At 33.4% G+C, this 14,147-nt stretch overlaps 2 protein-coding genes across 6 annotated transcripts; one reads left to right on the top strand and one right to left on the bottom strand.

Annotated features, from left to right (window-relative positions):
• The first annotated feature begins 6,341 nt into the window (after window positions 1–6,341).
• On the top strand, window positions 6,342–11,735 carry LOC114743573 (pentatricopeptide repeat-containing protein At3g22150, chloroplastic-like). Of its 5 annotated transcripts, XM_028931786.1 has the most exons (4): window positions 6,342–8,959; window positions 9,154–9,377; window positions 10,529–10,601; window positions 11,617–11,690. In XM_028931786.1, the coding sequence occupies exon 1, from the start codon at window positions 6,358–6,360 to the stop codon at window positions 8,833–8,835; it is 2,478 nt and encodes an 825-aa protein (XP_028787619.1). In that variant the 5' UTR covers window positions 6,342–6,357; the 3' UTR covers window positions 8,836–8,959; window positions 9,154–9,377; window positions 10,529–10,601; window positions 11,617–11,690. The 5 variants fall into 5 exon arrangements, with proteins under 5 accessions (XP_028787619.1, XP_028787622.1, XP_028787617.1 ...); XM_028931789.1 differs by lacking the exon at window positions 10,529–10,601 and having other exon boundaries at window positions 6,342–8,836; window positions 11,617–11,735; XM_028931784.1 differs by lacking the exon at window positions 10,529–10,601 and having other exon boundaries at window positions 11,617–11,735.
• Window positions 10,291–12,311, bottom strand: LOC114743581 (isoflavone 7-O-methyltransferase-like). Its single transcript, XM_028931798.1, has 2 exons — window positions 11,540–12,311; window positions 10,291–10,593 (listed from the first exon to the last, which is right to left on the bottom strand). The coding sequence occupies exons 1-2, from the start codon at window positions 12,305–12,307 to the stop codon at window positions 10,291–10,293; spliced, it is 1,071 nt and encodes a 356-aa protein (XP_028787631.1). The 5' UTR covers window positions 12,308–12,311.
• Window positions 12,312–14,147: the final 1,836 nt, after the last annotated feature.

Below are 14,147 nucleotides of genomic sequence, written 5' to 3'. Positions count from 1 at the left end.
ACTGTATTAGAGAAGCATTTTACACTACCAAAAAAAAATAGTGATAAAATTTAGTTAGTGACGGAATTTTTTCCTTTACTAATCCACTGTCACTAATTATTTAGTGACAAAATTTAAAATTTAGTCACTAATTAACGAGAGCTTACTAACGGATTAGTGACGATGAAAATTTTCATCATTAAACCATTGTTATTTTTTTTATTTTGTAAATTTAAAATACTAGATGGCACCCATTGATTGCCGCCTCATTATTGGCCGTCACCTCACATTCTCCTCTCTCTCCCACACTGCCATGTCATCCCCTCATCCACATCATCACCACATGTCTATCATTATGAGCCGTCACATCATCAATGGCTACTACCTCACCACCTCCTCTCCTTCCATGTTGTCATGTCATTCCTTTGTCCATATCATCGTCATGTGTCCATCACTGTGAGCAGCCACGTTTTCTTCCACATAGCCACATCATCCAATCATCCACATCATTGCTACATGTCTATCTTTATGGGCCACCACGTCACAAATTGGCTTAATTTGTGAAGGAGTGCTGGTTCGAGCCTAAGATCTCTTGCACGTATACTGAAATCTTTGCTAGTTAAGTTGAAAAATACCTACAAAATTTTTATGTGAAAATAAATATATAATATTTCTAATAAAAAATGTGAATATATATAATAACTATTATATATAATTTAATATATATTATTTATTTGAATTTAATTTTTGTATTTTAGTAAAAAAAATTGTAATAATTTATATTTTTATTCAAATATTTAATGAAATAATAAGCATATTATATATTTTTATTTTTATTTTCTTTTATAATATTTGTATTTGTATTTTTATATAATATATTATTTAAAATTATGATATATTATATTTTAATTTTAATAATAAGTATTAAGAAATAATTATTATATATTTATATTATATTTTTTGTGACGGATTAGTGATGGAATTGCAATGAAAATTAGTGACCAAAAAATTCCGTCACTAATTCCATTACCGAATGTCTCATGATAGGAGTTAGTGACAGATTAATGAAAGAATTTTTCGTCACTAATTTCTGTCACTAATCCTTTACAACAAAACCATAACAGACTTGTGATAGAATTTAACGATGAAATAAAATTTCATCACTAATCTATAACTAATTTAGTGATGGACTAAAATTTCTTTACGAATCCGTCACTAGTTTAGCGATGGAACTTTTTCATCACTAATTTTTGTTACTAATCCTTTACAATAGAATCAACGACAAATTTGTGATGAAATTTAGTGAAAAAATAAAATTTTATCGCTAATCTGTCACTAATTTAGTGACGAAAATTTTTTGTTACCAATTCCGTCACTAATTTTAGTGATGGAATTTGTGACGGATTATTCCCTGTGATTTTGGTGGTGTTAAATACTTTTTCGCAATATATATGCCCTTTGTGTGCAAATAAAAGAGAAACCTACATGCTATATTTAATTAGCAGAACTTTAATTGCTGGCTAGAAAATCAAGACAACTTTAGTTATTTAATTAACGTTTAACTCTTTTTCTCAATGCGTATGAAATAGTTAAAAAACGATATATATATATATATATATATATATATAAAATCAATTTCGATTAAGGTTATTCTTCCAGCACAGTTTTTTGAATCCCAATGTTTGTGTACTTGAATTCACTTAAAAGATATCATGTCCCTTACCATAACTTATCCTATATTTGGTAAGAAGAAATTCGAGAAGAGGGGAGGTGATAAAAATTTTAATGAACTCAATTAAAAAAATTAGAGAAATGAGGTTATAAAATTTTGATAAAAAGAAAGATGAAAGACAGATTAAAAAACTTAATTAAAAGCTTTAAATATCATTTCTTTAATTTTTTAAATCAAACTCATTAAAATTTTTTCTCTTCTCGTTTCCCTTTCATTTTCCTCATACCAAGATGACCTTTAGAAATTCCCATGTTGTAAGCAAATGGTTGAAAGTTTATTTTCATGTCCAGCGTATAGAGCAAAATCTAATTAGGAGTCTATTATTTAGCTTTTGTATCTGAAGGAAAGATTAGTGTTTAGAAAACAAGAGATAATACCTCTTGTCCTAATATAAGATCTAATTTGTAATGTAAATTATACTACATATTAAATCTTATATTTAAGACTAGAGGTAATATTATATAACTTCCATGTGACCTACAGCCAATGTTAATTTTTGTTTACTTTTTGAATATTGGTGCCTTGGAGCCTTTTCATGAACAAAGGTGGCTATTAGCCCTAATCCACTTGTTGGAGGTCCGACGGCTTAGGAAACAGGTGTTCAATTTAGTTGATTAAATTAAGATTGTGAGGGATAATGAATTCGTCCATCCACCAATTTAATTGAAAGAATAATAATTTAAGTTGGAAATATACAAAATTTAAGAGATTAAGCTTAATCTTTGGAGATTTGAAGGGGCAATTTGTCAATGGTTCAATGATTAATGTATTTAATTATTTCACTCTTCTTTTTGAATTGCGATGTATATATGTGGAAAAGAGATGGATAGTGCGACAAGAAAGAATACATCCATATATGAGAGAAAAACACAAAATTATCCTCTAAATTTACAAATATCAATTCAGAATCCTAAAATGACCTATCTATAGTAAAGTCTATAAGAACTAGTTTAGGATTAAATTTTTTATGAAATTAGCTAAATACCCTTTTTGAAAAAAACTAAATGACAATAATAGTTTAGTATATAACAACTTTACTTTTTTAAAACCAGAGCAAGTGACGAATTTAATTTATGGAATAACAACATTAACGAAGGTAATAATAATTAATTTGAGTGAATTTTCTCGCTGAATTCTTATGTTTCAGTGGTGCTTTATATATATATATATATATATATATCTTCTCCCTACAGATACATATTATATATCCATATATAAATGATTTATTGAATGGATTGTAGACTGAGATTTGGTATGAGGGACAAAAGAAGGATATGGCGTTTGACGTTGAGATGTAAAGGTTGGGTGTGGCATCAAGTCCATTAGACCTGAAACGCATCTTTTGACTTTTGTGGGGAAACTCACTTGAGTGCTCATTTGAACCAAATTTCCTTTCCAAATTACTTTTAGCTTCTCTTCATGTCACATTACAAAAGTTACTTTCCCGACCTTTTTTTTTTATAGGAAATAATCTACAGTAATGTTCTTAAGTATAAAAAATAAATTCTTTTTATTTGAAATTTTAGACTAGTCTTTTTATTTTTTCCTTCATTAAATATATGCCACTTATTATCTCTTTACATTAAATTTCAACTCATTATTTTTCATGCACTCTTTAAAATAAAGGTATGATTGAAAAATATCTATATATTAGTAGTTATTTCTGAATTCTGATAATAAGAAACGGAGTGAGCATATCTATAGATACAACTAAAGATTTTATTGTTTGTTATTAATTTAAAATTATTTTAGGTGCCAAAAAATAAGTACTCCCTCCGGTAATAGGAGCTATATAACTACGAAAAATAGCCTTTTAATAAACAAAAAAACGGGGAGGTATACAACTAATTGTTGTAACTTAAAAAAATTAGTTAAATTAATTTTTCTTAAAAAATGAGTTTTTCTGGGTAAAATGTCAATTTTGCCCATAATCCAGCAATGACTTCAGGTTTAGTTATTAAAATTAGTTAAAGAATAGAAAGGGAGTAATTTTCTAGCTACCTCCAGTTAGAACGTTTACAAACAAGTAATTCCTCTTATCTTTATTATACGATACTTCCAACTAATTCTAGCATACCAATATATTACAGTTAAGTTAATAAATTTTTCAAAAATTTGCTCCTATTTAAAGAATATGGTTTAATTTTTCTGACTATGAACCTCAATTAAAAAGCAAGGGTAAAATGATAGGGGAAAAAGGTAATTAATGAGGCTATTAATAACTTATACTTAGAACTAAAAACTACTCCTAGAAGATACTCCCTCTGTTCCTTATTATAAGAGACAAATAACCGAAGTACGTTGATCAAAAACATAGTTAAAATTAGTTAAGAACAATTAATGTGTAAAAAGTATAATTTTTTTTCCAAAAATGCCCTCATTAATAAGGAGAGAGAACATGAGAGAGAATAATTAAATTATTAAAAGAAAGAAAAGTAAGAGGGAGAGAGAGTGTGAGTTGGAGATAATAAATATGGGTAAAATAGTAAATCAACACAAAAAAGTAGAGACAACTTATAAGTGTCTCTTATATATAGGAACATGCCATAAGCATCAAATGTCTCTTATAATAAGGAACGGAGGGAGTACTTTATAATAAGAACTGAAGAGAGTAATATAGATTTGGGGAGATTGAGTATGAACAATCAAAATCACACATCATAACCAGTCTAGGAGGCCCACAAGCCTAAGAAGCCCAATATCACATAGACTCTCAATTATCCCAATTCCCTTTTTACAAACGCTTTTTTAATTTTTGTTTAATGGAAAAATTGTTATAAAGTTTTAAAAAAGGAACATAATTATTAAAAAGCCCTAATAACAATAGAGCAGCTTGCAATGACAAATTTTAGTATAAAAAATAACAACTACTCACTTATCATTCAGATTTATGAGTAGCTATTTTTTTTGCTTGAGATCTAATTGTAATTCTCTGCTGTTTAATTCAGGAGTAAGAATTTTGAGATCAAAGAGTGACAAACCAATTAATCAATCTCAAACATAAAACTTTAAACATAATGTTCCTGGCATATAAAATTTCTAATTAACTAAATTAGTTCTTTGCTAAGCATCGCCTTATTTTCTCTAACAATTGACAATCCCTTAAAAGTTTAGATTAGATTCACAAAAGTTCCAAAAGTCCACATAGCTGCCAAACTAACCAATTTACTTAAAAAAAATCAAAAAATATTTTTATGCAAGTTAAGATAAAATTTCTTTTATATTTTCATTTTCTGTACCGTAAAATCACTTTCAAAAAACTAATCTAAACACTCTCTCAAGAACTGATTTTTCTTCCAACTTTTAAGCAACATGTTAACTTCCCTGATTAGGTGTGTTTTTTATTCCTAGGTTTGATATACGTTGGAAACTCGGGCAAATCATGAAGCCGAATTACTAATAACCCCCCAAACAAAACTAGACTTTTGCCATAAGCGTGGCCTACTTTAAATTTTGTCCTCATGTGAAATAGATAGCTTTGTCGAAAAGTAGCCTTTTTGGTTGTATTTGATTTGATTGTTATAGGCTTCCCCCCCCCCCCCCAAAATTTGGGCCAAATGTTAAATTCGGGCCTCAACTATTGATTTTTCTCATTAAATATTTATTTTATTTTAGGTTTCATATTTTTTTTTAATTTTCCTATCACAAAAAGCAGTAAAAAGGGGAGACATTTATTTATTTTTTTTCTACACCCCTAGTTTTAAAGACAATTCTATTTGAGACACTATTAAACACTAGAGGTGTTTGGATGGAAGACATACCATGATTTAAAAGTGTTTTTACAGTATACGAAGTAAATATGTGGAGGAGTCTCTCTCGTTTTACAGAAAAGTACTTTTCCATCTTGCCAAACACCCCCTAAATATGAATGTCTTTTCTAATTGAGATTCGAAATTTAGCTTCTTAGGAAAATGGGAGATATATTTAAGTATAGAAAAACTAGTAAAGGCCCACTTTGAAGATTATTAGTACACAAATTTGAATTGCAAAGTACAATTATCTGACTAGTCTTTGGATGTCAATGATTCTCGATTCTACTAAACAATACTTTAAGAGTTTGTCATGTATTTAAAGAAATTCCAAGCCGAAAACGTTCTCCGGTAGGATTTCTGGTTTTAGATACAAATGGAGGGCCCAAAGCCTTAAGAGGAATCAACAAGGTTCAAAGGAAGCAAATTTCTGTAATACTATCTTCAATCCTAATTATAAAATCTTATTTATAGTTTATAAACAAGATCTTATAATTAGAAACAGATGTAATATTAATGAAAAACTTTTTTAGAAGTATAGATTGGCAGTTGGCTTAGTTGGTGATGATTTCAAACTATTGTCCTTTTTTTTCCCAATATCATAACAGAAATAAGAAATTTAAGTAATTTTTCTTATTTTCATGAATTAGTTAAGTTAACTTAGGAGGTATTTAGATAAATAAAAAAAACACTTTTAAAAAAATATTCTTATGTTAATGGGAACAAAATTATTCTTATATACTTTTGTACTGTAAAATTTTTGGTTCCCCCCAAATACTTTTTCATTGGAAATTATGTATGGAGCACCTTTGTTTTTTGGGTAGGTCCCTTCGTTTCTGATGACTATCTATCCGCAGCTTATTCACAAGAGTCAAGAGCCAAGGCTCCAACTCCTCCATGGCTTCCTCTGCTTCCCCTTTTCTTCCTCTTCCTCTATCCTCTCCCAATTCACATTCTCTCTCCACTGACACTACTGATTCCTCCTCACTCTTGTCAATTCCGAACCCGACACTCAAAACCCCTTCAATTCGCTCTCGCCTGAGCAAACTATGTCAAGAAGGTCAGCCTCACCTTGCCCGCCAATTGTTCGACACTCTTCCTCGCCCTTCCACTGTTCTCTGGAACACCATCATCATTGGGTTCATCTGCAACAATATGCCCTTGGAAGCCTTGCTGTTCTACAGTCAAATGAAGTCTTCCCCGGGTACTCGATTCGATTCTTATACTTATTCTTCCACTCTCAAGGCCTGTGCTGAAACGCGAAATCTTCGAGCTGGTAAAGCTGTGCATTGCCATTTTCTTCGGTGCCAATCTAACCCAAATCCCAGTAGGATTGTTTATAACTCGCTCTTGAACATGTACTCTGCGTGCTTGAGTGGTGTGGAATATTGTGGTTCGAAGAATGATTATGTGCTTAAAGTGTTCAACTTGATGCGTAAACGTAATGTTGTTGCTTGGAATACCTTGGTGTCATGGTATGTGAAGATGGAGGCGCACGCTGAAGCAGTTAAATTATTCAGCACGATGATGAGAATGAGAATAATGCCAAGTTCTGTCAGTTTTGTGAATGTTTTCCCCGCTGTGTCGAGCTTGGGAGATTATAAGATTGCTGATATAATTTATGGTTTGCTTCATAAATTTGGGAGCGAGTATGTGGAGGATGTGTTTGTTTTGAGCTCAACTATTAATATGTATGCTGAGCTTGGCTGCCTTAGCCATGCTAGGTTGATTTTTGAACAATGTAAAGAGAGGAATACTGAGATATGGAACACTATGATTGGTGGCTATGTTCAAAATAATTGCCCAATTGAAGCAGTCGGCATTTTTATTCAAGCCTTAGAATCAGAAGAGGCTGTGTGTGATGATGTGACTTTTCTATCCGCCCTAACGGCTATTTCACTGTTGCAGCAGATAAAAATGGCTGAGCAGCTACATGCTTTTATTTTAAAAAGTATGGCAACTTTATCAATTATTATTCTCAATGCAATTATTGTTATGTACTCAAGGTGCAATTCAATCGATACATCATTCAAAGTTTTCCATAAGATGCTTGAGAGGGATGTAGTTTCATGGAATACCATGATTTCTTCTTTTGTGCAAAATGGTTTGGATGAAGAAGCACTGTTGCTTGTCTATGAGATGCAGAACCAAGGGTTTATGATTGATTCTGTGACTGTGACGTCTCTTCTTTCCACAGCATCTAATCTTAGGAACAAATATATTGGAAAGCAGACTCACGCTTATGCAATTCGTCATGGGATACAATTCGAGGGAATGGAGAGCTATCTTATAGATATGTATGCAAAATGCGGTTTGGTTAAAACTACAGAATGGATATTTAAGCAAAACTGTCCTATTGATAAAGATCATTCTACATGGAATGCGATGATTGCTGGTTACACACAAAATAGGCGGCATGAAAAAGCCTTTCTGGTTCTTGGAGAGATGCTTGAGCAGAGGGTAACACCTAATGCTGTGACTTTAGCATCAATTCTTCCAGCCTGTAGTTCAATGGGAAGCGTAGCATTCGCCAAGGAACTTCATGGATTCTCCATTCGTCACAGCTTGGACCTAAATGTTTATGTGGGAACTGCTTTGGTTGACACATATTCCAAATCAGGTGCAATCAGTTATGCGGAAAATGTGTTTACTAGTATACCTGAGAAGAATTCCGTCACATATACCACAATGATGTTGGGTTATGGCCAGCATGGGATGGGCAAGAGAGCTCTTTCTCTGTTTCATTCTATGCTGGGCTCTGGCCATAAACCTGATGCAGTTACTTTCGTTGCCATTTTGTCTGCTTGTGGTTATGCTGGTATGGTTGATGAAGGTATGGAAATATTTGACTCTATGGATGAAGTACATAAAATTAAACCCTCAGTTGAACACTATTGCTGTGTTACTGACATGTTAGGGAGGGAGGGGAGGGTGCTTGAAGCCTATGATTTTGTCAAGGGATTGGGTGAAGATGGTAATGCACTAGAAATTTGGGGATCACTTCTTGGTGCTTGCAGAAATCATGGATACTTTGAATTGGGAAAAGATATTGCTAATAAGTTGCTTGATATGGAGACACAAAAAGGGATAGCTGGTTACCATGTTTTGCTCTCAAATATGTTTGCAGAAGAAGGAGAGTGGGAAAATGTTGATAAATTGAGAATTCGGATGAAGGAAAAAGGTTTGCAGAAGGAAACAGGATGTAGTTGGGTTGAGATTGCCGGGTCTGTGAACTGCTTTGTATCTAAAGATGAGAGGCACCCCGAAAGTGATGAGATATATAGTATTCTTGACAGGTTAACTATGGAGATGAAGCATGAAGGTTATAAGGCATGTTGCAGCCCAAAATTATGGATTTTGGAATATGATGAATGAGGTGAATTTTTTGTCAACATAAATAAATGCATGGTCAAGATTGCAGAAAGCAAGAAAATGAAGGAATCCTGTCATTATACTTGTCACCGGCTTGGTTGCACAATCAAGGTGTAAACACTGCAAGGTAATGAACCTTGTAGAGTCGAGGTGTAACTAAAAATGATGTGGTATATCTAATACAAATGTTTGGCTTGTGTTAAATGTGGATACAGCTTTTTTAATGTCTCCATGCTTTATAGTTAATTTTTTTCGGGCCTAGTTGGCGTGAGTTTTTCTATCTGAAACTTCGACTTAATCAAGCTGTTCTCCTTGAAACAGATTGATGTTGATTTTCCACTGCTGCCAATTCACGCACCGTTGAACGTGGGAACAGAAACTGTGAAGTGTATTCTTCGGTCCAGTTGTCACTAATAGCTTCCTGAATGTGTCCATATGTAATATGACGCATTCAAGAGCCGGAAGGTCAACCAAGGGAGGTTATATAACCATCCATATTGTAATTGATTCAGAACTGAGCAAGGGAAAGAAAGATGACAACTCAGGTACGTCACTTCCGTGTCCTAAGCTAATATTCTTGTCTTCTTCTATCTAACTATAACTAGGCTTGATATTGTGCTAGTTTGATTTCTTTCTTGAAACCCATTGACACGATTAACCAATTTTAACATTTAAGGCTGTACAATTAACATACTATATTCTGATTCATTCATCAGGCGGTCTATACTAGGTTTTATGTTTCTGGATTTTGCGTGTGCCGAGTGACTTGGGTGTTATGATGCAAAATTTGAAGTTATTATATTGCCTTCGGCATATCCCTGTCACTAAGGGCCTATTTAGGGTACAAGAAAGAGTTTTAAAGGAATTGAAATGGGAAATGAAATAGGAGCTGGCCGTGATGAATTGGAATATCTCCTTAGTCTTCATATTTGAAATGACTGTGTGGTATAATCAAGTAGGGCCTGTATTCCACGAAATATCGGAACATTCTAACCAGTAAAAATAATTGGGTTCAGAGGACAATAATTAAATAAAAAAGAGTAGAATCATCATCCTAAAATGAATTTTAAAAAATTTGTGACTTATCAAATGAAAGCGAAAAAGAAGTCTAATTTAACAGAGGCGTGACTGGAATACTATGATGGATTGTTGACTGCAAGGAACCATTAGCATCTGGAATAGCTATTGGATGAGAAATTTCAGATTGCTCGACTTAATGTTTGATTCTTTGTTGTTGCGTCTCTTGACTCGTTGATAACTTTATGTAGAAACATGAATGCTTTTTAACTGGTAGATGATTCAGTCGGCTATTCTTGTGAGATGGGGACAAATTTTTCTATAGCATTATGTTGTAGCTAATTAAAGTGCAGAGATATCATAGTTCCTCTTGTTCTACTCCAAATTTATTCGGTTTAAAACATGTAAAACTAGTTATTAGCTATTGGGTTCCAGCCAAATCTAAGGATGAAGCACAATGAGAGACCTAAAGCCCAATATAGGAAACATATGGTAATCTGTGAAGCCTGCTTTCTGGAATAGTTGCTTCCATTCTCCCTCAGTCCTCTCTTTTGCATTGAACTCAGCCATCAAAATAATGTTGTAAAGGAGTTTTGTTTCCATCAGTGAATGCTCGTCTTGCTTTTCATTTAACACCGTGTCTATGATGATCACTTTTCCTCCCTTGTCTTTTCCACAGATAGCCTCTTTGGCATTTTTCAGTATCTTTATGCAATCATCATCCCCCCAATCGTGCAAAACCCACTGTAAAGGTGAAAAACAAACACTAGCTTAATATGCCAAGTATTTCGTGTTTGAAAGTTAACAGTGTGCAATTTCTAATGTCTAGCTAAGTTGAAAATCTTCTTGATTACAATAAGCATTGACTATGGCCTTAATAGTCAAAATATTCTTGTGCTAAATCGAAGTTGAGATTGAATTCTTCTAAATCGTCATTTAAATTTTGGGTAGAACTGGAGAGAGGAAAAAACTATGGGTGCGATCCTCTGAGTCAGCCCCATAGGCTTTAGCTTTTCATTTTATGATTTTCTCCCTAACTTCATAACAAATTTATTAAAAGAAAATTTAGATAATGCAATCTTAAAAGCCTTCGCGGTGAAAAATTAAAGTGATGATAATATAAGCTTGGGATTAAAATAGATGTGGGGCTTACTAAGTCTCACTTATGTGGGTCTCTCCTCTCCTTTTCATAATTAAACTTTATGTAATATAGACACCAATTTGATCGTGTCTATATTCTCTTGTTCTCAGAGAGAATTTAACTATGACATATTGTTGCTAAACATGTAATAATGCAAGAATTATTTGTCTAAAAATACTAATATATTGAATGATCAATAGTTTTTAAAATAATGATTAAATTTTTTATGAAAAATTATTAGTTAGGAAAATATCATGTTATATTTAATAATTTTTGTTAATTATTGTATCATAACAAGAAAAAAAATCAGGAATTTATAATACTAAAACTAAAAAAATTAATATAATTGTTTATTCAAAGGGCCCTGGTCCCAGAGCGTTAAAGAATAGGAGAGATTACACATCTCTTTACAATATAGTTTAATTATGATTACATTACATAAAGTTTAAATTGTAATGAAAATTAACTCAACTCATTTCATTTGAAATTAGCATCTGCAATACATGAATAATGTTTGGCGTTTTGAAGATGGTATGGTTAGTTATTTACCTTAATCAGAACTGCATCAGCATGAGGGATGGATTTGATCATGTCCCCACTAACAAAACTCAAATTGGTGTCTCCAGATAAACCTGCAACAATTTCAGGAAGATCAAGCACTGTGCATTTCAACTTGGGAAATGCTTCACAGATAATCTTCGCAGTGGTGCCAGTTCCACCACCAACATCAACGACGGAACTGAAGCCCTCAAAAACGGACTTCAAGTCACTCAGTGCCACTTTCATGAATGCGGAATCACTAGCCATTGCTTCCTGGAAGGCCGCCAAATCTGCAGGATTTTGATTAAGGAAGTCATAAAAGCCTACCCCAAATGCTGTCTCTCTCAGTGTATTTTCCTTCCCTCGAACCCATTTTCCCAAATGTTGATACATCTCAAGCCTAGTAGGCCTAAGGGCCCACTGAACCATTGGAGATAAGCAATGATCTGTGCCACTCAAAAGAAGCTGTGATGCTGAAGTGAGATCATATGATTGCTCACTTTCTTCTTCATTGTTGCTTTTGATGATAGTGAATAGGCCATTATGAGCCAGCAAGCGCATGAGCCCTTTCACAAAGGTAGTTTTAGAGGGTGGAACATTGAGATCTGATACCAACTGAGAAAGAGAAACGGGTTGGCCATGCTTGTGGATTATGTCTGGTATTTCAAGCTCAATAGCACACTTCAGACATGCCGAAGACATCCAGAAGTACATGTGTTTGTACAGCTGGGCTTGGCCATGAAACAGCTCTCTGGTTTTGCCTCCTATTCCATCCATTGATTGAGCCTGGCTGAATTGCTTCCCAAATGAATTGTTGTAGGTACATTTCTTTCAGGCAATTTGTTAGCTATATTAAGTTTCCTTTCCTGATTGGTAATTGTGCTTTTGCCAAGTGCAAAACATGCATGTAAGCTTTTGTTCTTGGAGCGACACATCAGCGCCCTTGTCTTCCTGTATATGAAAGAGATACTTCTGTCATTAAATGTTGATTCTTCTCAATTAAAATAATAATAAAGACTGATGGGGAAAGTGACACATAAAAATTGTCTGTAATATATTTTTTTCCCTTGTTATTTTTGAAAATTTATTGATTTTAAAAATATTCTATTGATATTTTATTATTTATTTATTTATTTGAAAGGATTTTAATTTGTTAATTGCCTCTAGCTCACATGCTAATGCTAATGCCGTCAAAAAAATTGAGAAAGGTGACACGTTAAAGAAACACTAGCAAGATTAAAGGTGGATGATGGACATGTTAATTTTTAACCATTCACGGTGCCATAAAACTTCTGTCGCTAACAGTAATTTTTGTCACTGCTTTGTGAGCCACGAGATCTATTTTAATTCTGGCGAGCTTTGAAATTTAATTCACCCGAACTTTTCACTTTAAAAAAACTTGTATTTCTATTTACTTCAAAAAAAAAAACCTTTTTCCTAATAGTATATAATTTAAACACGCACTCACAAATATATCAAAATATATCAATGTTAAGTTTGGAACCTTATCCAACCGTAATGTTGCTGCTGGAACAACTTGTGACAGACATTTCAAAAAATAGTCTACCATTTGTTTGACTGAAAGTATCCAAATTCAAAACTGTCTAGAGGTCACATGCTGTTTTGGTTAGAAATATTGAGCAAGATGACACACCAAAGAAACCTCCCTTAGTCAAGATTAATGGGGGACTAATGGGATTGCTAGTTGTTACCCGTTTATGGTGCCATAAAATCTGTGTCATTATTCCCTAATTTTTCTTTCTATATTCTTTTTAATTTTTAAAATATGGGTTGCCAAGAAAAATCACGATTAAGAGAGACATTTTTGTAAAGGCTTCTTGATGTGAATGTCTAAAATTTTTGTTTATTTTGTGGCGAACTCGACTTTACGAGAAAACAGATAAAACCTCAGCTGAACACTATTGCTGTGTTACTGACATGTCAGGGAGGGTGCTCGAAGCCTGACTTTGTCAATGGATTAGGTGAAGATGGAAATGCCCTAGAAGTTTGGGGATCGCTTATTGGTGCTTGCAGAGACCATGGACACTTTGAATTAAGTGAAGTTATTGCCAAGAAGTTGCTCGTTGTGTTGTCACAAAAAAGGATAGCAGGCTACCATGTTAGGGTCTCAAACATGCATTTAGAAGAAGAGTGGGAAAATGTTGAAAAGTGATCATTCAGATGAAGAAAAAAGGTTTGCAGAAGGAAACAGGATGTAGTTGGCTTGAGATTGCTGGGTTTGTGAATTACTTAGTGTTTAGAGACAAGAGACACCCTGAAAGTGAAGAGATATTCAATATCCTATTGACTGTTCAACGATGGAGATGAAACATGAAGGTTAAAAAGCAAGCCACAGTCCAATGAATAGGATCTTGGAATACAATGAATGAGATTAATTTTTGAATAGATTTGTAAGTATGAACAAAATTTGTGGTTGGGCAAGGTTACATGAAGCAAGAAAATGAAGGTAGTTTGTCATTAAACTAGTGAGACGCCTGGCTGCAGCCTAAGAAACATAAATATTAACATCGACTTGGCACATGACATGGACATCCAACACTGGAAGGTAACAAGTTTTTAATTGTCCAAGTGTTATTTGAATGGCTTTATCATATCT

This window comes from Neltuma alba, unplaced genomic scaffold, assembly GCF_004799145.2.
Source record: "Neltuma alba isolate B1F8T4 unplaced genomic scaffold, ASM479914v2 tig00004055_pilon, whole genome shotgun sequence".
In the NCBI taxonomy this organism is placed as follows: Eukaryota; Viridiplantae; Streptophyta; class Magnoliopsida; order Fabales; family Fabaceae; genus Neltuma; species Neltuma alba.
The sequence above is the reverse complement of the archived record's forward strand: the minus strand, read 5'-3'. Positions and strand labels throughout refer to the sequence as shown.